The following is a 27,959-nucleotide window of genomic DNA, read 5'->3' on the forward strand; positions in this document are numbered from 1 at the left end:
GTAGGACTGGTTTGAGCATCAGGCAATGGCAGTATCACAGCAGGGCTCGGGGTGTGGATGGGAAAGGAGACCCGGTACCTCAGGGCTTGTGGTTTTATGGAAGGTGTTGGACTGGCCCTGGTGCTTGAGTGATGGCTGCTGCTCATATATACTTGTACGTTCTTAAATTGAGTGTTCATAAGTCGTGTATGTTTCCTGGATTTGAAGTTTCACAGAACTTCGTTCTCAGTACTCTTTTTTGTATTATGAATGATCTTTTCGTATAATGCTGTGAAATGAGGGATTAGATGTAATTTGTTTTGTTGTTGTGATGAAGTTTTAATCCCTACTTGTATCACTCAGTTACTGTTTTTGTTTCCTTTTCTGTTCTCTTTATTTAATTTATTTATTTATTTAGCTTTTTTAGGGCTGCATCCGAGGCATATAGAAGTTCCTAGGCTAGGGGTCGAATCAGAGCTTTAGCTGCTGGCTTACACCACAGTCGCAATAACACGGGATCAGAGCTTCATCTGTGACCTACACCATAGCTCACAGCAATGCTGGATCCTTAAACTACTGAGTGAGGCCGGGGATCAAACCCCCATCCTCATGGATCCTAGTTGGGTTCGTTAATTGCTGAGCCATGAAGGAAACTCCCCATCTTTCTGCTCTCTTTATATTTAGAATATTCATTGCTGTAATTGTTTTCAGGCTTTGCTTTCAGAAGTATGAATTATATAAAGTATGTAATTTATAACAGCCCAAACTAGGGTTGTTTAGTTATGTCACATAGCCTTGGAATTGAGCTATCCCTAGGGGCAAAAGTTCTGCCTAACCAGTGATATTAAGTCAGCTGGCTTTTGTATGTGTGTGTTTGTTTGTGTTCATGTAATTGGAAAGTGTTGTTTGAAATATTTTTTTTTATTTTTTTCTTTTTAGGGCTGACCCATGGCATATGGAGGTTCCCAGGCTAGGGGTTGAATCAGAGCTATAGCTGCTGGCCTACACCACAGCCACAGCAACGCGGGATCTGAGACACATCTTCAACCCACACCACGGCTCATGGCAACGCCAGATCCTTAACCCACTGATCGAGGCCAGGGATCAAACCTTCAACCTCCTAGCTCCTAGTCGGATTCATTTCTGCTGCGCCACAATGGGAACTCTTTTTTTTTTTTCTTTCTCGTCTTTTTGCCATTTCTTGGGCCGCTCCCGTGGCATATGGAGGTTCCCACACTAGGGGTCTAGTCGGAGCTGTAGCTGCCCGCCTATGCCATAGCCACAGCCACAACTCGGGATCCAAGCCGCATCTGCACCTACACCACAGCTCACGGCAATGCCGGATCCTTAACCCACTGAGCAAGGGCAGGGATTGAACCCGCAACCTCATGGTTCCTAGTCGGATTCGTTAACCACTGCACCACAACGGGAACTCCAGGAACTCTTGAAGTAAATTTTTAAATGTATTTTGTGCTTGAAATTAGAAAGCATTTTGAGGTACAATGTTCACTTTTATTGACATAATATTGTCTACTACCTAATATCTTTGTTGCCCATATTTTCCAGAAAACGTCAATTTATTATTCAAGTTATACTGCTTGGCAGTGATGACCCTGGTGGCTGCAGCTTATACCGTAGCTTTAAGATACACGAGGACATCAGACAAAGAACTCTACTTTTCAACCACAGCCGTGTGTATCACAGAAGTCATAAAGTTATTCCTAAGTGTGGGAATTTTAGCCAAGTGAGTATAAATACATGTTCGTGTGTTAAATTATTAATGTTTTACTCACTTATTTTCTCTATTAGAAAATGTAAGCTACATCTTCACATGTTGGATTGCTCAACCTGGGACAGTTTTGCCCCCTAGGAGATATTTTGGTTGATGCAACTTGGGGGGTGCTAATGGCACCGAGTGGGCGGAGGCCAAGGATGCTGATAGGCATCCTGCAATGCCCTGTCCCCCAGGACAGCACTCTACAACCAAGAATTATCCAGCCCCAATATGAGTGGTGCTGAAGCAGAGCTCTTCCCTAAAGCAGGGTGGGCAAACTATGGCCCATCAGCCAGATCCAGTTTGCCCCCTGTTTTTGTTGCAACAGGGATTGTATGACTCACATAGCGTACACTGTTTACCATTTGGTTCTTAGAGAAGTTGTTTACTGACTTTTATTTTAGAGGAATATAGTGAAAATAACACTTAACAGGTCTTGAGTGTTTCCTGTGCTAAGTGCTTGTCATTAGTTATCTCATGTAGTCTTTATGCATTTTTTAGGTAAATATTATAATTACCCCTATTTTGCCTATATAGCATCTGAGGCTCTTCAATATTACCCTACTAATAAGTGACAGCACTGGTCTTTGAATCAGTAACATCATATGGAAGTCATTTTAGTCAAGGATGTAGTCTAAGCAAGGGTCAAGAATAGCAGATTTGGAGTGAGACAGACCGAGTTTTAGTTCTAGACTCACTGGGATTATGACTTTTGACATATTCCTTAACTTCTCTAAGCTTTAGTTTCTTCGTTTCTTAGTTGGAGAAAATAGAGTTGTGAGAATTAAATCTGGTAGGAGGGAGTTCCCTGGTGGCCTATTGGTTAAAGATTCTGTGTTGTCACTGTTGTGGCTCAGGTTCAGTCCCTGGCCCAGGAACTTCTTTATGCCACAGGTGCAGCCCAAAAAAGAAAAAAAAAAAAGAAAAAAAATCTACTAGGAATTACTTGGGGAGGCTTGTGAGATGGGGACCCATCAGGGTCCTGTAGAAAGTTGAATTCATATAGGATGCAAGACGTAGGTTGGTGGGGGTAGGGAGGCAGTGAGGAGTAGCACACTTATACGTTTAAGTTACATTTAAACACTTTTAAATTTCATTTGGAGTTCACTCGTGGCTTAGCAGGTTAAGGGTTCAGCGTTGTCACTGCCATGGCGCAGGTTTAATCCTTGGCCCAGGAACTTCCACATGCCGTGTGTCTAGCCAAATAACAACAGTAATTTCAGTTAACTAATATTTATTAAGTGATATCTCTGTGACAGTTTTATAATAGGTGCTGGATATACAGGTAGGAATGAAATAGATATGGTTTCTGCTTGCCAAAACTTAGCTTCAGTGGAAGAGACAGAAAAATAAACTAGTAAACACACAAATGATTACCTGAAAAAAATACTCTAAAAATGGTTTTGGGAGGGAGAAAAGAACAAAAAAGTAACTTGGCTTGACGGTGGAAACCCCTAATATAAAGTTCATGTTTAAAATGTATCTTGTAAGCAGAGATATTGTGGCAGCCTAACTTGTTAGGTTGCAGGTAGGGTAAAATCCTATACCTTTCAGAGTTTCTTATTTAAGACCCATTTTTAAGGACATTTGGCTTCTACTAGAGGATTCTTCATACTGGATAATGTCAGGTAAACGAGAGGCCTTATTGTGCCTTTAAGAGCCAGTGTTCTGTAGTTCGCATTGTGGCTCAGTGGAAACGAATCTCATTAGTATCCATGAGGCTGTAGGTTCGATCCCTGGCCTTGTTCAGTGGGTTAAGGGTTGGCGTTGTGGTGAGCTGTGGTGTAGGTTATAGACACAGCTCAGATCTGGCATTGCTGTAGCTGTGGTTTAGGCCAGCAGTTGTAGCTCCAGTTTGACCCCTAGCCTGGGAACCTCCATATACCACAGGTGCAGCCCTAAAAAAAAGACCAAGGGAAAAAAAAAAAAAAGCCAGTGTTCCAAAGGCAGAAATCTCTGTTTGAAACTCCAGAACAACATCCTTATAACAATTTAAGAGTTAATAAATTAATAAAAATCGTAAGGCCTAACTTCTTTTAAGACAAATTTAGAAATATTGGAAAAAGAGCAATAGGGGAACACATTTCTTCTCTTTAACCCCCAACTTCTGTAGGGAGAAAAAAATTATGACCCAGGAATGAAATAGGACTGTCAGGCATGAAATCAGCTATTTTAAACTGTTAAGATCAAATTATGGTTCAGTTATTTTGTAACTAAAGAATTTTTAAAAGCCAGCATGCAAAAAAAGCAAAAAAAGCTAAACCTTTGGTTTAGCTCAGCAGTTAGTGTCCTGCCAACCCACCTGCATGGGCTTTTCATTTTATTTTGATGCTTTCCCAGCTTTGCATGGCTTGCTATATGGTATTTCTTATTCTTAAGCTATTCAGTGTTATGTATATGGTCAGTTTTAGTTTGTTTTGTGGAACCTTTTTTGGAAGTTATATCAAAACAAAAGCAGAAAAATTTCTAAAAATTCACCAGACAAATCAAATCATGGTATTGACTAACAGCGGTGTGGAGAATCAGACACTGTACTTGACCGTCATGCATCATGACTGGTAGTCCATTGCCGTGTATGTCACCAGCATAATGCAGAGGCTCTTCTATGAGCATTTACCTGGAGAGTTCACAGGACCAGAGACAATTGGGAAAAAGTAAAGAATTACACATAGTTTTGGTGGCTGGCATTTGCTATTACGTGGCTAACAAGAATTCGACTGTGAAGAAGAATCATTTAAAACATAAGGACTTACCAAGTGGAAAAAGCACTGGGAAAAATTATAAAGCATAAAAGAAGTGAAATGCATTTGATATTTATTGGGTTTTAAAGCAAGTGTAATTTTTGTGGAGAAATATGTTGCAAGTTATCATATGCTTATTCAAAACTCATTGGTAGAAACTGAATACCTGCTAGTCGTAATGAGAAAATATTTTAGGCGTTCCTGTTGTGGCTTAGCGGGTTAAGAACCCGACTGGTATCCAAGAGGATGTGAGTTTGATCCCTGGCCTTGCTCAGTGGGTTAAGGATCTGGCATTGCCACCAGCTGTGGTCAGGGTTCCAGATGCAGCTTGGATCTGGCATTGCTGTGGCTGTCGTGTAGGCCGGCAGCTGCAGCTCTGATTCGACCCCTAGCCCGGGAACTTCCATATGCTGCAGGTGCGGACCTAAAAGGAAAAAAAAAATCTATTTTATTTCTTGGAGCAAAAGATTTACTTTTAAGAGGGCATCTATGAAAATGTTAATTTTTTGGAATGGTAGAAGAGTGAAAGAGAAAGAAGTATTTCACCCTACGAGGTCACAGGTTGATGCAGAAAGAAATGAAAGGACATTGTGATCACTTCTTCAATTTATTCAGCAGTATGTGTTGAGATAATCATTGAAGAAACATACCAAGTGAAAATGTTGCAAGTTGTTTTTGGTCTTGAAGAACAACTGGTTTGTAATAATTCACCTGAGGCAGCTTAGAATATGGAAAAAATGAATAAAATGCATGGCCAGATGAGGCTGAGCCACTGAGAATGAAGTCACCAGTTAAGAATTAGAGCAAATGAAAGAGCCTCTAATTTTATGTTTGTCTTTTCAATTTTGTGCTGAAGGTTGCAAAGAAGTAGATTTTCTAGATACTCTCTATGCTGTCATTTCTTTGTACACACATTAAAGTTTGTAATTAAAACAAGTGGATCAGAGGCAAATAGGATGTTACGTAGTTTGTCAAAAAACACAGGTTGGATGTCATTGCTTTATTTGATGTGATGGAGAAACTTTGAAATACCAGAAAATGTTCGTTGCTCAAAAATTTTAGAGGTTGATTTGCCATACACAAAGGAAATAAAAAATTAATTTCATAATTTTGAATTTATATTTGAAAATTCTTTACCATATAAGTTAAACAAATTCTTTCTACAAAGCTAAAAACATGAAATTGGACTTTTTCCTCTGTTTTCAAAGTAAAAGTAATACTTTATCATCTGAGAGAAAGGATGATGATTTCAGACTACTGTGGGAGAATGTGAAAGAATTATATTAGAAATAACTAAAGATTTAGAACTTGAAAAATCTTCAGAGAAGAAAAAATTAGATCTTGATGATTAAAATAATGTATTTTCCCTATGTTGCAAGGAAAATCAAGTTAATGTGAAAGTTAGATAATACTAAATTTTGATTTGGAATTTTTGGAATGGATAGAAAAGAAAAAAAAAAGAACTACTTTTTAAATGAAAAGAAATCTATTAAAGAAGGTAAGAGCTTCTTCCCTTCCTCCTATGCTTTACTGTGATCAAGTGCAGTAACTTTATAGAGCTGATACAGGTATTACTCCAGAGCCTCAATTTTATCTGAACTGTGCTTATTTAGGATGGTCTCTCCAGTGATGCTCTTTCCTCAGTAGTATGTTTAGTCTTGGCTAATCATTACATATCCTTTAAAACTGAAGATGGGGCAGAGACTCAGGAGATTTCTTAAAATTCTTAGTGTCTTGCTTGTAATTAAGGTTCATTTACAGAGAAACATATCACTACCACACCCAAATAATCTGTGTTTCACTCCCTTCAAACATTTAAAATAGTCATGGGGTTAAGGATCTGGCATTGCCGTGAGCTATGGTGTAGGTCACAGATGTGGCTCAGATCCTCTGTTGCTGTGGCTGTGGTGTAGGCTGGCAGCTGCAGCTCTGATTCGACCCCTGTCCTGGGAACTTCTATATGCCTCAGGTATGGCCCTAAAAAGCTAACCCCCCCCCCCCATATATATATATATATGGAGAGACAGAGAGTCATGCTATGTCTATTTCAGTATATTGTTAAAAAGATGTAATGGGATAGTTGAATCCATGAGGTTTCGGGTTCGATCACTGGCCTCACTCAGTGGATTAAGGATCCGGCGTTGCTGTGAGCTGTGGTGTAGGTTGCAGACGCAGCTCAGATCCCGCATTGCTGTGGCTCTGGCGTAGGCCGGCGGCTACAGCTCAGATTAGACCCCTAGCCTGGGAAGCTCCATATGTTGCAGGAGTGGCCCCAGAAAAGGCAAAAAGACAAAAAAAAAAAGATTTAGAAGTGTAGCGGCAAACTAAAAAGATGTAGTTTTGCCTTTATGGAGCTTGTAGTCCAGTGGAGAACTAGGTAAGCAAATCAATAATCAATCAATTGGTGTTAAGAGGATGAGTAGAGGATGCTGTCAATAAGTACAGTAGGGGCCTCCACTGGGATTTGAGGGCTTCCTCTCTCAGGAAGATACATTTAAACCCGGACCTGAAGATTGAGTAGAAGTTGGGCAAGAAAAGAGCACAGAGAAGGGAAAGAGCACTATGTGTTGGAAGAACAATGACAGATCAGTGTGTCTGGAGTGTGGTGAGAGGAGGTGGTGGTGAGATGAAGCAGGAGGAGTTGGCAGGGTAACAAGAGTAACCCTCTGGGCCTGGGAGGGACTTGGATTTTGTCTCAGGTGCATTTGGAAATCACTGAATGGTCTAAATCAGGAATTAACGTGGCAGTCCCTATCCCAAGTCGCTTTGACTCCTTTGAGAAGAATGGGTTGGAAGGGTGTAAGAGTTGGAGGTAAGAATGCTTATTAGAGCCTAGAGATTGTGGCCACGATGAGAGCATGGGTGATGAAGAGAAGTTACTGGTTTTGAGTTATATTCTAGAAGTAGAATTTATAGGACTTGGTGATGGGTTTGGAGACACTGTTGACTCTTGTTATCTCAGTAGTTACCATGGATGCTGAATTAGTGAATAATGAACCATTGCTGCTAGAGATAATACAGGAATAGGTTCCCATGAGCCTCTGGTTACAACATATTCATCAGCTAATCAACATATAACCTTATTTCTGTTTAAAGACACCTTGTTGCAGTTCCCATTGTGGCTCAACCATAACAAACCTGACTAGTATCCATGAGGATGTGGGTTTGATCCCTGGCTTCACTCAGTGCGTTAAGGGTTCAGTGTTGCCATGAGCTGTGGTGTAGGCTGCAGACCAACAAAACAAAACAAAACAAAACAAAAGATATGTTGTTTAATATACATTGTTGGTTCATCATTAGCATTGAACTCCAGACCAATAGCACTATCACTCATGCTTGAACAAAGCTTATTTAGCATGTGTTTTCTCCAGGAGGCACGTCACAGCTTTCTTGCACTTAGGAACACCAGACAGTATTTTAGCACTATACTAGGGGCCATTTTAAACAGCAAAGTCACCAACAAAAAGCACCAAAGTGTGAAAAATATGGCACTCAATAGACCACACTTGTTTTTAGTGTGAGAGCTGAAACAAGAAGGCAGAGCATTGCCTTTTTTGACCTCAGCTGAGAATGTGTTTACCAGGCAACTCAAAATTTTTGCAGCTCTGTACTTGGCCACTGGTGATTGTGAAGATGCTGTGATGAATGGTTTGGGGGTTATGAATACATTTTAACAAATAGGAAGATTCTCAGAAATAGAATCCATGAAGCTCAACAACAGCAGTTGAAGGAAAAGGAGGTGTCAAGAATCACATATATATTTCTTAGTATTAAAAACTGGATGGATAGATTTATTTACTTTTTTCTGATACAGGAAGAAGGGAGATTTGAGGGAAGGAGATATCAACAATTTAATTTGGGCTAAAATTTTTCATGTCTCTGAGATATCCAAGTGGGAACAGAATAGGGAGTTGAATTAACGGGTCTGGTACATAGAACGGAGGTCTGGGTTGGAGAAACGAATACAGGAGACCTTATCACATAAAAGTATTTAATCTCATGAGGTTAGAAGAGATTGTTAAATGGGAATCACCTTGTAAATGTGTTCACATTTGCAGTGGCCTCTGTTTCCATATACCTTAAAGATGGCTGTTTTCTGGACAGTATCTGGAAACCACAGACCTCATATAAAAGGAAACACGCAGCAGTAGCTGCAGTGTTTAGACAAATGGAAGTCAGCTTGTTTAAGAAATAACAAGAGTCAGTCTGGTCTGAGGCCATATCCTAGAATTTTGGAAGAGTTCAACTAAGCGGATGGGGGTTAGCATAACTTCAGTCGAGTGCCCAAATAGGCCACGTAGAGTCTTCAGGTCACAAGAATTTAAGCAGGGGCGGATGGAGCTCCAGGCATAGTTCCTGGTGAGCCTTGGGAAACTTGAAGCCTAGCAACTCATCTCTTGTGGGAGAGTTTTGAGCTGGAAAGGGACTGATTTGTGTCATCTCTGACCAATGAATTTGACCTGACCAAGAGGATCTGCAGGGTTCCAGACTGTGTTTCCCGTAAGAGGCCTGCTTCTGTAGGGATTTAAGGTGGTAGGAGGTTCTCTGTGTAGGGAATCCTATTTGTCCAGCACTCACAATGCCAGTCTAGGTCAGATGGCTCAGATCCCATTCTCTTTGGTTCTTTCTCTTAGGAGTTTTGAGGTTGCGTCCCCTGAGGCAGGGGTACCCTAACACCCACATTATTGATACTACGGGAAAACCTTGTAGCCTGAAGAGTATCTCTGGCTTGCTAAAACGTGGAAGACAGTAGCTTAATTTTCATCCCAAATCTTTGCCCTGCTTACTTATAATATTTAAAAAAGAGCTAATTAAAAAAATCATAAATAGGATTCACTTGAAAATTTTCTCCCTCATGTGTTTAGGATACTTAACTTCTTAGAAGAAATAATAGACTTGCTTCAGTGAGAAGTGCCTAAGATATATTACTGGGGCAACAGAGATCATGGAATTCATATATATTTCTTCAGGAAGAAGTAAAAACACATATTTCAGGTTGTGGTAAAAGAAGAGAAGGCAGAGAAATGCATATCTTGGCATGGCCTCTGAGAAAACTGGGCAATAAATATGTGGAAAATACTTGAAATGTATTATTACTATAATATATGTTGTAAGTTGAAATTGCCTTAGGAAAAAACCAAAGAATACTTCTTTTGGGGACTACTGTGAAAAATGAATTTTTGAAACCCTAATGAGCAGATATCTTCTTTTCTTTTGGAAGCAAATAACTATACTCTGGAATACCAACTGTTAATCACTGTCAAAATGTGTTATGTAAAGTGCCAAACATCCTCTTTTAAGATCGCAGCAACTAAATTTGCTGCCTTCAGACATTCAGGATTGTTGCTGTTGAGAATGGCAGGCTGCCAGGAGTGGAGGTGGTAAAGAAGCCTTCTTTCCCCTCTCCCCTTAAATACAGGTGAGGGAAATAGGCAGGTAAACAGCTATTTTCTTTCATCCCTCTACCACTATTTTAGGCTTAGCTATTATTTCATCTTCTATGGTGAGAAATCTTAGGCTGAAGGACGTTTTAATTTGCCAAAGGTACCTAGAAAGTAACTGGCAATGATAGGATTAGAAGGCAAGGTCCCTGATTTCCAATTTTCAAATTATAAGTCTTTTAGAACAATGAAATAATTGAGCTCTTTTGTGATTAGCTAGGACAGAGCATTTAGCAGCATCGTTAGACATCTCAATTATTTTCTTCCTTCCTTATTTTTTTGCTTTTTAGGGCCGCCCCTGCAGCATATGGAAGTTCCCAGGCTAGGGGTCGAATTGGAGCTACAGCTGCCAGCCCAGACCACAACCACAGCAACACTGGATCCAAGCTATGTCTGTGACCTACACCACAACTCTTGGCAACGCCTGATCCTTAACCCACTGAGTGAGGCCAGGGATCAAATCTGCATCCTCATGGATACTGGTCGGATTCGTTTCCCTTGTGCCAGAATGAGAACTCCTCAATTCTTTTCAAAAATTTTTTTCCTCTAAGTTTTTATTTTCAAATGTTAACATTTTACCACATATATTTACATAGCCTTGATTTCTGTGTGTGTGTGTAATGTTTTTATGACCTGTTTGAGTGCAAGTTTTACATAAGGTGCCCCTTGGCCTTAAATTCTCTAGTGAGTATTTCCTAAAAACAAGGACATTCTCTTACATAATCACAGAATATAAAAATTGAGGCACCAGTATTGATACAATGCTATTATCTAATTCACAGACCTTAGATAACTTTGCCAGTTGCCCACTGATGTCCTTTAATAGTAAAATAATCACACTTTACATGCACTGTTATATCTCTAGCTGCTTTTTTTTTTTTTTTTGTCTTTTTGCCTTTTCTAGGGCCACTCCTGTGGCATATGAAGTTCCCAGGCTAGGGGTCCAATCGGAGCTGTAGGTGCCGGCCTACACCAGAGCCACAGCAATTCAGAATCTGAGCCGCATCTGCGACGTACACCACAGCTCACGGCAACACCAGATCCTTACCCCACTGAGCGAGGCCAGGGATGGAACCCGAAACCCCATGGTTACTAGTCGGATTCGTTAACCACTGAGCCACAAGGGGAACTCCCCAATCTCTAGCTGCTTTTAAGTTGGGACATTTCCTCCATTTTTCCTTTTTTCATGTCTTCAACATCGTTGAAGAACACAGTCCATTTCCTTTAGAATGTCCCTCAATTTATGTTTATTGAATGCTTCCTTATGATTAAATTTAGGTTTTTGGTCAGGAATATCACAGAAATGATGTGTCCTTCTCCGTGCAGCGTATCACAAAGCACATAATATCCATTTGCCCCTTTACTGGTGATTTAACCTTGATTTCTCGATCAAGGTAGTGCCTGCTAGGTTTCTCCAAATAAACTTACCATTTTTTTCTTTGTAACTAATGAGTATCTTATGGAGAAATACTTTGAAACTAGGTACATATCCTTTTTCTCGTCATTTTTATTGTCCTTGGATGTTGCCAAATGATAATTTCCCAATTCCATCACTTCCTATACATTTAGTGGTTGGCATTCCACTCTAAGAAGTTTTCCCCTCTCTCCCTCTCAGCATAGATTCATGGATTATTTTATTATATAGGCTGGAATCCATTATTATCATTATTTATTTTTATGCTCAAATTGTCCCAGATTTGGACAGTTGGATCTTCTCGAAGCTTCCTCCTGTTTCTTTTTTTTTAAGCATATATATATGTGTTTTTTTTAATCAATCTTTGAGCAGTTTCTTTCTTTTTTTTTTTTTTTGTCTTTTTGCTATTTCTTTGGGCCGTTCCCACGGCATATGGAGGTTCCCAGGCTAGGGGTCGAATCAGAGCTGTAGCCACTGGCCTACGCCAGAGCCACAGCAACGCGGGATCCGAGCCGCGTCTGCAACCTACACCACAACTCACGGCAACGCCGGATCGTTAACCCACTGAGCAAGGGCAGGGACCGAACCTGCAACCTCATGGTTCCTAGTCGGATTCGTTAACCACTGCGCCATGACAGGAACTCCTGAGCAGTTTCTTTTTAGCATACCAAGATGTTTAAGGCTTATCATATCCTTTCCCTACCCTAACCCTGAAGTCATACATTTTTCTAAGAAGGCTTGTTCTTTTTTTTTTTTTTTTTTTTTTTCCCCCTCCAGAATGGTATTTAGAAACCAGAAGATAGACACAAGGTGTGCACATCGCTCCCAAGGATATCATTACCTCTGGGCCCTTTCAGTAGACAGAGTTAGGAAATAGGTGTGTGTACATCCAGACCTGTTTCTCTATCTCTGTATGTGCATGAGTGTGTAACTGTCAGTTATATATTGTTTGATACCTACAGTTCTGATCCACCAACACAGAGTTTATTGTAACTTTCCCCTTTTCCATATTCCCTTTTCAATGGTGAAGAGTTTGACTTCCATTAACCTCAAGATATGTACTCATTTGCTCAGTCCTAGAATATGTAATTAGTAGATTCAGAATGTCTAACATACATCTGTGAAAAAACAAGCTTACTAACTAAAGTTCAGTACTTGTATGTAGTTCTTTTTGCCTTTACTTGAAGAGCATATAGTAAAAAGACTTGTTTTAGAATACTTGGGTTAATCCTTTTTTTTCCTTCAGTGTAATTTTGGTATTCATGAAAAAGAACCTGACATTTTTTTTTTGTTTTGTTTTCTATTTGTAATTTTTTGGAGTTTTACACCATTATTACTGATTTTACTTATAATTTCCAGTAATTTTTGAAATATGAAATTACACTTGTTTCAATTAGAAGTTAGAACTGCAAGAAAAAAAGGGGAGCATGGGGGAGAATTAATGGATGGCTGTTTTACTTTGATAAATAAGGTTTAAGGTTTACATGGTCTGATTGGGAGTTTTAGTTTCATACATAGTTGATACTGTACTTTGCTTTTTAATTTTTTTTTTTTACTTAAGTGTTTTATTTTAGAGATAGTTTCATGTCTATACATAGCAATTTCATTCTTTTTAAGAGTTGTCTGGGGAGTTCCCATCATGGCTTAGCGGAAACAAATCTGACTAGCATCCATGAGGACACAGGTTCGATCCCTGGCCTTGCTCTGTGGGTTAGGGATCCAGTGTTGCTGTGAGCTGTAGTGTAGGTCACAGATGCAGCTCTGATCTGGGGTTGCTGTGGCTGTGGTGTAGGCCTGCAACTACCGCTCTGATTCGACCCCTAGCCTGGGAACCTCCATGTGCCGCAGGTGTGGCCCTAAAAAGACAGAAAAAAATGGGGGGGTTGCATGGTATTCTATTATATGGATATATCATATAGACCAGTTTCTATTGGTGGGTCTTTGGGTTGTGCCCAGACTTTTGCTAGTACAAAACAAAGACGTAATTATTATCTTTTTATATACACAGTTATGCACATGTATGTTTACATAAGACCATTTTTATATTGAAAAGGAAATTATTTTGGGGGAGGGGAACAGCTTAGCAGTTTCATGTTACAAAAAGCTCTATATGTGAATAAGTTATTTTTAAAATTATTTGAATGTCATTACCAATTTCTAAAATAATTACTACAGCAGTTCACTGGAAAATTGCTAGTTAGTTGTATGCCTTACTAAGCACTGTCATAGCTATTAAAATTGACACTGTTGATATGTCTGTCATTTGTAATATGAAAAGGAAGTGAAAACCCTTTCACACTATCTTAGCACAGGAGTCAGTTTTTCATTGTTTGCTATCCACCACTGCCTGTAAATACTAAAGAAACCTAGAAGGATTGGTAAACGTACATATATGTTGAGTGTGTTTAGTAATAAATCAAATGCATCTTCAATCTTTGAAATACTTGTCCATATAAGACTGGAGAAAATTATTTTACTATTTCATTGTATTATCTAGAATAATTAATGAAGCTGTCAAATATTTATATTATAGATCATCCAGCCCTATTCTGTTTTTCTTGCCAAGTGTATATTTTGACTGCCTCTTTGCACTTATGCTATAATGGGTTTATGGTCATGGGGAAGAAGTAAAAGTCATGTACCTTATATGCTGGGTAGTTTTGTCCTCAGATGACTGCATTAGTGGTTTTTATACCTACCTCCCCAAAATCTTGTATGTGACCTATTTTTTTTTTTTTAATAGGGCTACATCTGTGGCATATGGAAGTTCCTAGGCTAGGGGTCAAATTGGAGCTGCAGCTACTGGCCTACACCACAGCCACAGCAACGAAGAATCCAAGCCACGTCTGTGACCTACACCACAGCTCACGGCAACACTGGATCCTTAACCCACTGAGCAAAGCCAGGGATCAAACCTGAGTCCTCATGGATATTAGGTTTGTTACCTCTGAGCCACAATGGGAACTCCTATGTGACTTAATTTTAATTAACTTTGCAGATGATAAGAACTTTGTAAACATAATTTAAATTTCTTAAGCTTGTGAGTAACTTCTGCTGTATTCCATTTTGCACAGTGCCTTGGTAACCTAGCCAAAGATTATAGGCCTCCTCTAGTTCTCGTCAGATCAGGAGCTGGAAGAATGAGCCCTACTTTTGACCAGACATAGGTCAGAAAGAATTGGTTTCAGCGGTTGATAGGAAGTTTAGGGGGGGAGGCACAGCGAACTCTCTACAATCAACATGGAGCCTCAGCATTTCTTCAGGTAACAAAAGGTTGCACGTAGATTCTATTCCAGTGATAAAAATCACACAGTAAATTTAATGGGACAGACAAGATCTAAAAAATTAATATTTGCTTTTTGATTATACATGCTCTTTCTCTTATCTAGTGATGTAATTTATATAATTACATTTAATAAGTTTGTTTTTAACAAAAGTACTCATTAAAATGCTTGGGATTTGATTTCCAAGAAAATATCAGGGCAGGAGAATGGAAGAAAAAAATGGCCTTTGGTTTTATGTGTTTCTTTTTATAGTATATTCAAGGCTGTAGTATATTTGGAATTGATCCTTTATCTTCGTCTACCTAACAGTAAAACAAAAGGATCGATGATTCCTAGTGTTTTCTGGAAGATATATTGCTGTTGTTATTTTTTAACTTTAGTGAGTAGAACTATAAGTTTTAGAGCTGTATTCTTAATAAATATGTTAAATTAAGCAAGATTTAACTTAATACTGAGATAATTTACCACATTCTTTAAAACTTACTGTGTGCTAAGATTCCCATATATTCTTTCTTTCTTATACCTCCTAAATCTCTTTATTCTGCTTTCTGATGTCATTAATTATTCCTGAGTTTTTTTTTTAATATAAGTTCTTTTGGCATCCTCTGCTTTTTTTTGTAACTTACTTCAAATATCTTACTTATTATAATCATATAATATTGATAAAATTCTAAGGTACTGTGGTGAAACTTGAGCTTTCCAGTAACTAGCATTCTGGTATATCTTGACTTCTCTAATATCTGCATTGGAGAAGGAACCAGAAAAAGATACCAAAGGCTCCTGGCAGTGAAGAAGTAGTAGTTCTTAAATATGTAATAAAAAGGATATAGCCAGAAGCTTAATCTGGGCACACCACACTCTACTGGTTTGCCACACTGAAGGACAGGAGTAGTCAGACTAGCTGGTGATGTGTCACAGGTCCTTCTTTTGATGTGAAAGCTGAAAAGGGCAAGAGAAGAGATAAGAAAGGATAAAAGGGACCAGAGCAACCTTGAATATTGGTGCAAGCATGGTGGTTAATAGGAGTAGCAGTTAGATCCTTAAGCAGCCCATAGCAGAGCAAAGAGCCAGTGATAAAGAAACCAACTCTGTCTCTGTTCTCTGGATAGCCAGAAATTCATTTGATGCTGTTGAAGGCTTAGAACATCTCTAAGGAGTGGGGTCAGATGGTATTGCCCACAGCTGGGGAGTAAGGAAGGGATAAATAGCTACCATACTAGAGCTTGAGCAATCATATGTGGGAGATAAGTGGACATGGAAGGCAGTGGAATGTGAAAGATGGGCACAAACAGGTACCTCTCATTGGTTCCTTAGGGAGCCCCTCGGAGGATACATAGGTATACGTATTAGTATTCTGTAGGAAGGGCATTAGGTAATGGTACAGTGAAAGCATGTCCTGTACTTCACACTACCTATAAGATTTATGTCTTTGCCATTATATGATGCTTCTGAGTGAGAATTATGACAGTAAAGAAAATGTTCAGTTATGTTTTCCAATATATCACTTTGTTAATATTGTTCTTTGAGTTCGACCTCTGTGATACCTCTTTTTAATTTTAATCTTTTTTTCTCCTCACCTTTTATAATTATAAATTGAGGGAAAACCTTGAGCTTTTAGGATGTGGCGAATTATATAGACCATCTTAGATTTGTGTTTAAAAAAAGAATATTAAATATTTACAGGGCCAATCTTCAGATATCTGGAAAACTGTACTATTTAGAATTTCTCAGTGGAGTGATTTTTTTGGTATCCTTTTCCTCTTTGGGTAGTTCATAGCCTCCCACCAGGCTGTGTATATTAATTTTCAGCATATAGATTTCCCATTGTGGTGTGGACTCTGTTAAATTTGGCAAGAGTAAGGTCTGTAACTAAAAAGGACATCTTTTGTTTCTGCTGCCCAGGCCAAATTTCCTGTCTTACTCAAGTATTTCCTTGGGGCCGAAGTGTCCACGATGGATAAGTATAGGTAGTCACTTTGACTTTATGGACTTTCTGCTCCCCTTTAGAACTTGGGTGATTTTTTGCACTAATTAAATATGAAAAAATCCAATTAATGACTTGGTTCTAATGTATTAACCAAAAATGTAGAGGCTCATTGTGAGTTGAAAGAGATGTCCTCCCAAAAAAGTATTATCGTCTCTTAAGGATACTGCGAGCTGTAGTTAGGACCCTTTTGATGTAGCACTTTTTTTGGTGTTGATGCTTATAAAGCATCCTTTGATTTGTCGTTTAGGGAAATAAATGAGCTGATTTAGAGCAGGGGAAAGAGGAGCCAGAATAGCTAGTTGCTCTTGAGGAAAAAGAATAGTTAAGAACATGCACTAATCAGTATGCAGTCAAATAGTGAACTTTATGTACGGTATAGATATAGTTTATTTTTATTGGTATTAGTAAATTATTCATATTTCCTGCAAAGTTATATACTTGAGTTTTATGAGAATATGGTTATTATTTATTATTGTTAAAAATTTTATGGCTATACCCACGGCATATGGAAGCTACCGGGCCAGGGATTGAATCTGAGCCACAGCTGTGACCTAGGCTGTAGCTGTGGCAACTCTGGATCCTTTAACCCACTGCGCTGGGCTGGGGATCCAACATACCCCTCTGCAGTGACCTGAGCCACTGCAGTTAGATTCTTAACCCATTGCGGTCATGTTCTTAGCCTACTGTGGTCAGATTCTTAACTCACTGTGCCACACTGGGAACTCCAAGACTGTGCTTATTTAAATCAAATATTTATTGTCTACTGCACAAGCACTAAACATTTCAATTTTACAAATACTGATGTAAATAACTCAATTCTTATCCCGAATAACTTACATTACTACTAAAGCTCTTTTCTTTTGTTTGCAATTTAAATCTACTGTAATTAATTTTTTTTTTTTTCTTTTTTGGCCACCCTATGGCATATGGAGTTCCTGGGCCAAGGATCAGATCCAGGCTGCAGTTGTGACCTACACTGCAGCTGTGGCAACACTGGATCCTTTAACCCACTGCTCTGGGCTGGGGATCAAATCTATATCCTGGGGCTGCAGAAATGCCACTGGTCCCGTTGCACCACAGCAGGAACTCTTTGAGAATTTTTAAAAAATGGATATGCAACCTGATCATCTAAAAAGTAATCCGGGTGTACTTGATGCAATGGCAGTTAAAGTGCCAGGGATTAATTTTTTATAGGTAATATCAGCAATTCTGGTTATTTTGTTTTATGTACTCAAAAGCTCCTGGAGCTTTTAGATCAGAGGTTAATGATGGTAAACCTAATTGTTGTCATATTTTCCCAAACAGAAATTGTAATATTTTTCTTTTATGAGGATGCATTGCTGGTATGTTTCTTTTAATATATCTAAAATTTGGTACAAATTCTAAAAGTAAATAAGTTTGCGAAATTACATCAGTGGACTTAACACAGTCTAGCTGTCCTATGTGTGATGGTATCTAATGGAAAGAATAGTCTTTCATTTTTTTCCTCACCCCTTCTCATTTCCCCCTTTTGTTTTCAAAGAGAAACTGGTAATCTGGGTAGATTCAAGGCATCTTTAAGAGAAAATGTCTTGGGGAGCCCCAAGGAACTGATGAAGTTGAGTGTGCCTTCCTTAGTGTATGCTGTTCAGAACAACATGGCTTTCCTAGCTCTTAGCAATCTGGATGCAGCAGTGTACCAGGTAAGTGGAGTAAATGATAATGAAAAGTGCAGAATCTCAGGAAATGTTTTACGGTGAAAAGATTTTTATTAACCCTTTATCATACTATCAAATATTTTTCTCTACAATTCTATTAATGGCATCAGAAATAATATATTAATGTCAGAGTCGAATGATAGCTGAGTTCATTAATTCATTGTTTTGTTTTCAGGTGACCTATCAATTGAAGATTCCCTGCACTGCTTTATGTACTGTTTTAATGTTAAACCGAACACTCAGCAAATTACAGTGGATTTCAGTTTTTATGTTGTGTGGTGGAGTCATACTTGTACAGTGGAAACCAGCCCAAGCCACAAAAGTCATGGTAAGAAACAAAATATTTACCATAACTAAAATGGCAAACTTTTAAAAGTCTTATGCACTTCAGTCGCACTGATGAATGCAGCATGATTATATTTCTTTGAGTGAAAATGACCTTTACCCTATAGATAGGCTTTTTTCCCCTTAGGATAATGTTAAGGATAGGAATACTTATTGGCTTCCTTTTTTTAAGAGGAGAATATGTATAAAATATGTTAGAGATAGATGGTATCCTAAACGTAATATAATCCACCCTGTTTTATGGATGATAAAATTGAAGTCCAAAGAGGTGAAGTAACTTATCCACAGTTACATAGTTAATAGCTAACCTGTGACTCAGATTGTGCCAACTTCCACACAGTGTATATGTTCAGAACTTCTGGGCCTCTTTTAGACATTTTCTGAGAAATATTGGGCAAGGTTCTCTCCATTTAATTTTCATGTTTTCCCACAACTCAGAAATATTTTTGGTCCTTTAGCACATACACCCACCGTCAATGTTAGGGATTACAGAGTAGTATTTTTACCGATAATTGAATAGGGCAAAAAGTGCCTTTACTTCAGTTTAAGTAAGAGTTAAATGTTAATAGGTTAAAAGGTTAAAAGTACATACCATTTTTTTTTTAATGTTCTATGCTTTAACTGGGTATTTTCCCAAAGAGAAGTAGGAAGTGGAACTATAATGAAAGACTTTAAATTCAGGAGACTCCCTTTGCAACCAAATACTCTTTAACTCTTAGCAAATGAAAGACCATGATTCTCTTAGGACCCTAAGGCATCTCTGGGGATGTACACAGAGCTTGTGAAAGGAGGAAGTCAGCCCTTTTTGGTTAGTTACTTTCTGGCCTGGTGGAATTTTCTTTCCCAGTGAATTTTAAATTAACATTTATTTTCTTTATGTGATATTTAAACACGCTCATATTCTTGGTGACATTTCAAAACACTGATCAAATATGCATTGCACATATAACTAGGATATAAACCTATAGAGAAATAATTGGAGAAGGCAAACACTTCAAAGTTAAATATTTAGCCTTTAGAAAGGGTCCGCCTCACAAAAGTGATGTATGTGAAAAGCTTAGTAAACTAAAGCAGAGTGTAGGGCAGCTTATTCTACTTTGGGAACACTCTAGAAAGTTCTTTTGTATTTTAAACAGAACACAACTTCCTATATTTCTTCACATTGTTCTTTATTCTTGTCCAAATAACTCAAATCCCTACAAACTCCATGAGAATGTGTGGGAACAATCTCACATCCCACCCTCTATAAGTCTTCTTTTCTCCCACCGAGACCACGTTGCTGTTTTTCTATAATATGGCTTCTAGAGACTTTCTGACCCCTGGCTCTTGCCCCAGCACTGCCTTGTATTTCTCCTCTAGATGCCTTTATCTGTTATTTTTCCTTAGGATGTCCTAAAAGTTCACACCATCTCCAGATGTTGAGTAGTGAGAGGTGTCATTTGCTCTGAATACTACAGACTTATTAAGTCGGCCTGAAATATTAGTTTTCCTTCCCCTGGCTGGGGGAGGTTATCCATTCTATAACTGATTATATAACCACATGTAATTGTTTCACACAAATAGGGTTTGTCTCAATGCATTTAGTGCAGTGGGCTTCTTCTAAACCAAAATACAAGCGTGTTCATTTTTATTAAGCTCACCATGTTAGTTTTGGGTTGTTGTTCAGAGCTTTGAGGTCTTTCAAGTCCTTATCCATTTTTAGATTATTCTTTTTTATTAATTTTTTTTGTCTTTTGTCTTTTTTTTAGGGATACACCCACGGCATATGGAGGTTCCCAGGCTGGGGGGTCTAATCGGAGCTGTTGCTGCTGGCTTATGCCACAGCCACAGCAATGCGGGATCTAAGCTGCGGATGCCACCTACACCAAAGCTCACGGCAATGCTGGATCCTTAACTCACTGATGGAGGCCAGGGCTCAAACCTGCAACCTCATGGTTCCTAGTTGGATTCCTTTCCACTGCGCCACAACAGGAACTGCAGCTTATTCTTTGAAAGTTACACTTTCTATATGTACTTTCAACACATAGGTTTTCTGAGTCTTCACTGAAAATTTTAGACAGGACAGAACCAGAGTTCTGTGGCAATACTTTTAAACCTCTCTTTGGCTTGATTTTTTTCCTTGTTTAAGAAACATTTATTACCTCTCCTAGTTTCTATGGGTCAGGAGTTTGAGGATGCCTGAGTTAGGTGGCTCTGGCTTGAGGTCTCTCATAAGATGGGTGAGAGCTTCAGTCAGCTGAAGACTTGCCTGGGTCTGGAGGCTGTGCTTCTAGGGTGGCTCATTCACATGCCTGGCAAGTTGGTACTGGTTGTTGGTTTAGCTTGGTTTTATTCTGTTAATTAGCACTTTGCTGTAATTTCACTCAGCTATGAATGTAACTACTGTTATCCTCATTGCCTTTCTCTGTTTCATTCACAAAAACATCATGTAAATCTGTCAGACTTATTGCTAAACATTATCCCTATGGAATTCCCTTTGTCACTTATACTAGGAGCCTTTCAGTTGGAAAATTTGATTTGTCTTGGTCTTATGGAGCCACACGATTTTCTTGTGGTGACCGTTAAACTTTTGAAGTTCTTCAAGTCATCTGTTCTAGCATTGTGCTAGTATTCAGTAACAATGACAGCTGTAGTCACTGGTGAGCATTAGATACTAGCACTGTTTGAAGTACTTTACATATATTAACTCACTTAAGCCCACAACAACCATATGATGCTTGCATTTTCATTTCCATTTTCATATGAAGAAACTGATAGGCAAAGAAAGCTAGTAATGGGTCCCAGTCACATCGCTTGAATGGGGAAGTGTGGCTCCAGAGCCTGTGCTCTTGGTAAGTGTACTGAGCTGCCTTACACTTCTCAAGTTGCTGTCTGTAATTTCTGCAGTTTTTCTTTCCCTCTGCCTTTTTGAAAATGAGACAGTGTTTGCCCAATTCAAAATTTCTGACATAGCTTCCATGCCCCATTATTCTTCAAAGATACGGTAATCAGTGTCTTGATTTGCTACTGTTAAGATACTTCTGAATTTACTTAGGTAGATATTCTTATAATAGACTTTGGTTCCCATGCATTCATTCATTTAGGATCATTATTCAGAGAAAATGGAATTTAATTTGGGTCACTCTCTTTTTTTTTTTTTTGCCATCTAACAGTACATAATCCAGCTGAAGAAGCATACTGTTTTACTCCTAGCTTTTAAAAACCTTTTTTGGTTTTAAGAATTTTTGCAAGCTTCCACTTAATTTTCAGGTTTTTGGTACTAAAATTCCTGGTTGATGTCTCTTGGTTTTATGTGCTGTAGTTTTAACTTTTTTTTTTTTTTTTTAGTGTTCTGATAAAATCAATTTATTGAAGAGGCCCTTGATTAATAACACTGATTTCTTTACTGTTCACCAGAATCTCATGTTAAAGAAACTCTTACCCTTCTTGAACCATCTTCCCACTAGCTGTGGATTTCTAACTAAGTTTTATTTTTTTTAATTTTGATTTATTCAAGACTGGAGCTCAAGTCTCTTAACTCTGCTGTGTTTGGCTATTACTCATGCCAAAACAACATGGTTGCCATTTTTCAGTTTCCATCACTTCCACTTTATCACCCAGCAGTTTCTTATCAGTCAGAATTAAGTGCGGAGAGCAGTGTCTATCACCATTTTCCCTAACTGCAGAGATTAAACTGGCAGAAAAGCAAGTCAAGAATTTATCAGACATTATTTTTAGTAGCTAGAGCTTCCTGGCAGTTGTTGGGATAGATGACATCTCATACCATTTTTTCTCCTCTGAATCCCCAGCCTTGTAGTTTTTTTTTTTTTTTTGTCTTTTTGCCTTTTCTAGGGCTGCACCCCTAGCATATGGAGGTTCCCAGGCTAGGGGTCCAAATCGGAGCTGTAACTGTTAGCCTATACCACAGCCACAGCAACATGGGATCTGAGCTGCATCTGTGACCTACACCACAGCTCACAGCAATGCCAGATCCTTAACCCACTGATTGAGGCCAGGGATCGAACCTACAGCCTTATGGTTCTTAGTTAAATTCGTTTCTGCTGTACCACCACGGGAACTCCCCCAGCCTTTTAGTTTGTATTAGGAAGGCATCCATGTTTATCAACTGTAGTCGGTAGCAGTGTTCTCAAACTTCAGTGTACATCAGAACCAGTGGGAAGGTTCAACAGATGGCTGGGCCCCATGCCCATCATTTATGATTCAGTAGGTCTGGGGAGGGGCCTGTCAATTCTCATTTCTAACAAGTTCCCAGGTGATGCTGCTGCCCTTGGGTCCAGCGAACATACTTTGAGAACTATTAGTCTGTGATGTCTTCTATTTCTCTTTTCACCTTCATGCAGACATTTTAGACCAAGCTTTCTCTCTCAGATACTTATCATAAAGTATTACTCCCCTTAGAGTAGGCGTATTTATTTTGAACAAGGTATGTGCTTGCCATATTAGTCATGTGTTGCAACCCTTTAGTTTTTCAGTGTTAACTACTATGATGAAGGGTCCTGAGGGTTAGTTTAGGGAAAAGGAAATAAAGTTGGGGCCCATATACCTGAGCCTGTTAGCAAAGTATTATGTATAGATATATGTTTCTATATCTGCCATATTAAGAACTATTTAAGAACCAGAGCTGTGTATTTCATCTTTATTCATTTATCATATAATACAGTATATCTGATATACAGCAGGCATGCTATTAATATTTAATAACAATTTAGTAAAGTAGGAAATCTTACAAGTCATTACTTCATTCTATAAGTGATAAGGAGTAAATAAAACAAATTAAGGCTCTAAGATTTTCATGATTGAGGCTTTAAGAGCTTGAGTTATGTAGTGGTAGCAGAGGTTAAAATTAAGAGGCAGGCTTATTATGTAGAATCCTATGCAAGGATGCTCATTGCTATTAGGAAGTCAGCACACATCACATCCAGCATTTACTGTGGCTGTAATCTGAGGGATACTTTTTTTTTTTTTTTTTTGGCCACAACAGGCCAGGGATCAAACCTTAAACTGCTGTGTCACAAGGGAACTCTGGAGGACACATTTTTAACTTATGTACTTTGTTCTGTGGGATGGCCTTTTGTTTGGTTCTTTTTCTTTCTTTTTTTTTGTCTTTTTTGTCTTTTGTTGTTGTTGTTGTTGTTGCTATTTCTTGGGCCACTCCCTCGGCATATGGAGGTTCCCAGGCTAGGGGTTGAATCGGAGCTGTAGCCGCCATTCTACGCCAGAGCCACAGCAACGCGGGATCCGAGCCGCGTCTGCAACCTACACCACAGCTCACGGCAACGCCGGATCGTTAACCCACTGAGCAAGGGCAGGGACCGAACCCGCAACCTCATGGTTCCTAGTCGGATTCGTTAACCACTGCGCCACGACGGGAACTCCTTTTCTTTCTTTTTTTAATGGCCGTACCTGCGGCATATGGAAAGTCCTATGCCAGGGATTGAATCTGAGCAGCAACACCAGATCCTTTAGCCTACTGCGCAGGGCTGGGGAATCATACCTGCGTCTCTGCAGTGACCCAAGCTGGTGCAGTTAGATTCATAACCCACTGAGCCACAGCAAGAACTCCTAGTTCTGTCTTATTCTACAGAATAGCTGTATATGATGTGGCACATCCTTTCAGTAGAACTATAAACTGACTTTTTTTATTCATTTGTTAAGTCTCTTGGATGAATTCTATTTATTAGTCACTAAAAATACCTTTTAAAACATTACTATTACAGGTGGAACAGAATCCACTGTTAGGATTTGGCGCTATAGCAATTGCTGTATTGTGCTCAGGATTTGCAGGTAAATCATAAAAGCATTGTTTTATTCTTCAAATTAAAAAAAAAAAAAACCTTAAACTTTATCTTGCTTTAGCATAACTAACCATTTTATTCCCATTAAAGCTTACTTTTGTTCTTATTTAGTTTTGTGTCAGCTGCTTTTCCAGTAAGCATGTGGTAGTGTTGAACTCAGCTTAGACCTTAGCACTTAATTTGTCCTTGAATTATCTCAGAATGTATTTCTGTCATCTTTGACTACCCCCAGTCCAGCTAAAAATCCAGAAATAAGTGAAAAAAGGCCTCAGAAAAGGGAGGAAGTTAGCCATCAGAAAGCTCAAGGACCTTTCTATTTTCCTGGAGCTGGCACTATCTTCAGGGTGGATTTTGCTACTTTACATTGTTAGTTACCAGCTCAGTATCTGTTTTTCCCTGTAACCTCAGGTTCTTCCTCTGCTTCAGCAGATAGGTAACTCTGGAGTAGGGAGGAAATTGGGGCGGGTTGCAGAATACCTCAGAAAACCTAACTGGGATAAGTCACAGCCACCAAGGGAGGGAAGCACCAAAATCACTCAAATCAGATAGTCATGGAAGTTTCGAGTCATGTGTAGGGACAAGCAATCCTCCACTGAATCAAGAAGAGACAGTGTTGGAAGTACCCATTGTGGCTCAGCAGTAATGACCCCAACTAGTATCCATGATTATGCGGGTTCGATCCCTGGCCTCACTCAGTGGGTTAAGGATCTGGCATTGCTGTGAGCTGTGGTGTAGGCTGGCAGCCACAGCTCTGATTAGACCCCTAGCCTGGGAACTTCCATATGCCATGGGTGCAGCCCTAAAAAGCAAATAATAATAATAATGTGACAGTGTAAAATATGGTATACATTTCAACTGTTTTCTTAACATGTCACATTTAAGGGCTATAAAGAAATAGCTCTCCTTCATTGACTACTCTGAGGTCCACACCCCATCAGCCTTACAACTGACTTTAGGAAAATAAGGCTTCCTGTGCCGTATCACTCAGTGGACACTTAAATGTTTTCCTAAAAGGGAAAATGCAACATAAGAAATGAAATGTGTCTTAGAAATAGGTCCAACAGAGAAGAAACTGAAAGTTCTTTTAGTAAAGAGGATAGTTTCTTATGATGGAGGATAGATAATGTGAGAAAAAGAATGTATATGTATGTGTGACTGGGTCACTTTGCTGTACAGTAGAAAATTGACAGAACACTGTAAATCAACACTGTATATTAGTTCTAACTAAATATATTATTTATATTTGTGCTACTTTAAGAGTTATGACTATTTTTGACTAGGAAAGTAGGCTAGATATGGAAGTGAAATATTCTTCTAAGAGGGTAAAATCTAAATTTAAGGATATACTTAATGATAGTCATGCTAAACTTTTATTTTTAGGAGCTAACAAATTAGAAACAAAAATTGAGTTACCCCCACACCACCCCCCAATATGCTATTTGATTTTTAGCAGTATTTTGAACAGTTAAATGTTTGTGTCCAGCCTCTCAATAAAGTTGAGGAAATGGTGAGTGGCTTAAGATCCCTCTGTGCTTGGAGTAACTAAGCACTGAATAGTTAAATGGTTTTCCTTGATAGGAAAGTCAAAAGTAGAAATAGGAATATCATAAGTTTATTCCCATTCTCTGGCTTTTTCCAGTGTAGGTTCATCAAAAACAATCTTGGTTTTCATTTGAATTTTTAGTTAATTAGTACTTTAGTGACAATTCCTAAGTCTTGAATTAACACAGTGTTTCTTTAACGTCCTTGTTAAACATGCATTCATTTGAAGTATAAAACTTACAGCAGTAGTATGTGATTTTTTTTGGCGGGGGGGGGGGGGGATGTGTTCATGTGCTCTTTCAGAGTATCTGAAGAAAGCTATGAATCCTTAATGCCAGAAAAATACACATATATATACAATTTGTATTATCTAGTTATGGAGTTCATGGTCCTTCTGACGTTGTGTATGAACTTGGCTTGTGGACCCGGACTTTAAAGGAAATTGGCTTCACTCAGCAAGTTCTATTTAAATTTTACTTTGGTTGTGTTTTTACTCTGAAAAGTGGTGATTATAGGTTTTTTTGGGAGTTCCTGTTGTGGCTCAGCAGGTTAAGAATCCAACTAGTATCACATGAGGATGCAGGTTCGGTCCCTAGCCTTGCTCAGTGGGTAAAAGATCCAGCACTGCTGAGAGCTGTGATGTAGGTCATAGACTCGGCTTGGATCTGGCATGGGTCTGATTTGACCCCTAGCCTGAGAACTTCCATATGCCGCAGGTGTGGTCCTAAAAAAGAAAAAAAAATTATACAGGTTATTTTGCAAAGTTGGCATATTCATTACTAGGCAGATATTATAGGGGTATGATTAAGATAACTAATAGTATAGTTTTCTAGCTGACCAAAGCAAGTCTTCTAGTGGCATTAACAGCTTTTGTGATCTCTCTCACTGCTATAATAAAGGCAGAAACTATTCTTGATTAATTTGAGAGACTGTAAAATATAATAACTCTTGGTTATTAATTCTGCATGCCCTGTAAAAATACAGATTGGTAGTATCCGCTATGCCCGTGTCACAACTGACATAATAAATGTGCATTTAATTAATGTAAAATGTTTGTTTCCCAAATCATATATTTATCTTATTTTAAGGTTGTTCTAAATGAAAGATATTTTAATTTCTAATATCTTTATTTCATATTTGCATGCCTAATTTTCTTTCAGGAGTATATTTTGAAAAAGTTTTAAAGAGTTCAGACACTTCCCTTTGGGTGAGAAACATTCAAATGTATCTATCAGGGATTGTTGTGACATTAGTTGGCGTCTACTTGTCAGATGGAGCTGAAATTAAAGAAAAAGGATTTTTCTATGGTTATACATATTATGTCTGGCTTGTCATCTGTAAGTATCCAGGAATTAAAAACTGTGGGCAAATCTTTTTAAGATTTTTATTTTTTTAAGTTAGATGTCCATTTTAAGCCTTTGTAGCATTTTGAAATTGTTCCTTTGATACTGTGAATACCAGTTTGAAAATGTAACTTTGGTTTTATTGACTTACTTTTGTGGCAGAGCTATCCCAAAGCAATTTTGCCTTCACAATCAAAAGTTATCTAATGTGTTAGCAATAAATGTGTACAATTTAGTAGCAGGCTATATATAGCCCTTTGGGCATTGAAAAACAATGTTGTTTTATAGGAACTACTACTCAATTTTAGTAAAACTCTCTAAGATGACTCTTCTAAGGAAAATAGTATTTTCCTAAGTAAATTAGTATGACATCTCTAGGGATGAAAATTGCCTCACCATCGTAGTATGTTTCATTTATTTGAGTGTTAAGATTTTATTTCTTTCTGTATACAAGTTCTTGCTAGTGTTGGAGGCCTCTACACTTCTATTGTGGTCAAGTACACAGACAACATCATGAAAGGCTTTTCTGCAGCAGCAGCCATTGTCCTTTCTACCATAGCTTCAGTGATGCTGTTTGGATTACAGATAAGTATGTCTTAGTTTGTATTGTAAGTTTT

At 38.5% G+C, this 27,959-nt stretch overlaps 1 protein-coding gene across 3 annotated transcripts in view; it reads left to right on the top strand.

Annotated features, from left to right (window-relative positions):
- Positions 1 to 27,959, top strand: part of SLC35A1 (solute carrier family 35 member A1) — a 35,557-nt gene that overhangs the window by 4,086 nt on the left and 3,512 nt on the right. Inside the window, exons 1-7 of one of the 3 annotated variants that reach the window (XM_047760789.1) lie at positions 1,595 to 1,723; positions 14,424 to 14,612; positions 18,143 to 18,302; positions 18,493 to 18,645; positions 24,380 to 24,446; positions 27,160 to 27,336; positions 27,797 to 27,931. In XM_047760789.1, the coding sequence (XP_047616745.1) occupies positions 14,590 to 14,612; positions 18,143 to 18,302; positions 18,493 to 18,645; positions 24,380 to 24,446; positions 27,160 to 27,336; positions 27,797 to 27,931 (715 nt within the window). In that variant the 5' untranslated portion in view covers positions 1,595 to 1,723; positions 14,424 to 14,589. Of the gene's footprint in view, positions 1 to 1,545; positions 1,724 to 14,423; positions 14,613 to 18,142; positions 18,303 to 18,492; positions 18,646 to 24,379; positions 24,447 to 27,159; positions 27,337 to 27,796; positions 27,932 to 27,959 lie in introns of those variants that run through there. The other 2 variants (XM_047760779.1, XM_047760799.1) reach the window with 2 other exon arrangements.

The sequence above is a fragment of the Phacochoerus africanus genome, chromosome 2 (assembly GCF_016906955.1).
Source record: "Phacochoerus africanus isolate WHEZ1 chromosome 2, ROS_Pafr_v1, whole genome shotgun sequence".
Classification (NCBI taxonomy): Eukaryota; Metazoa; Chordata; class Mammalia; order Artiodactyla; family Suidae; genus Phacochoerus; species Phacochoerus africanus.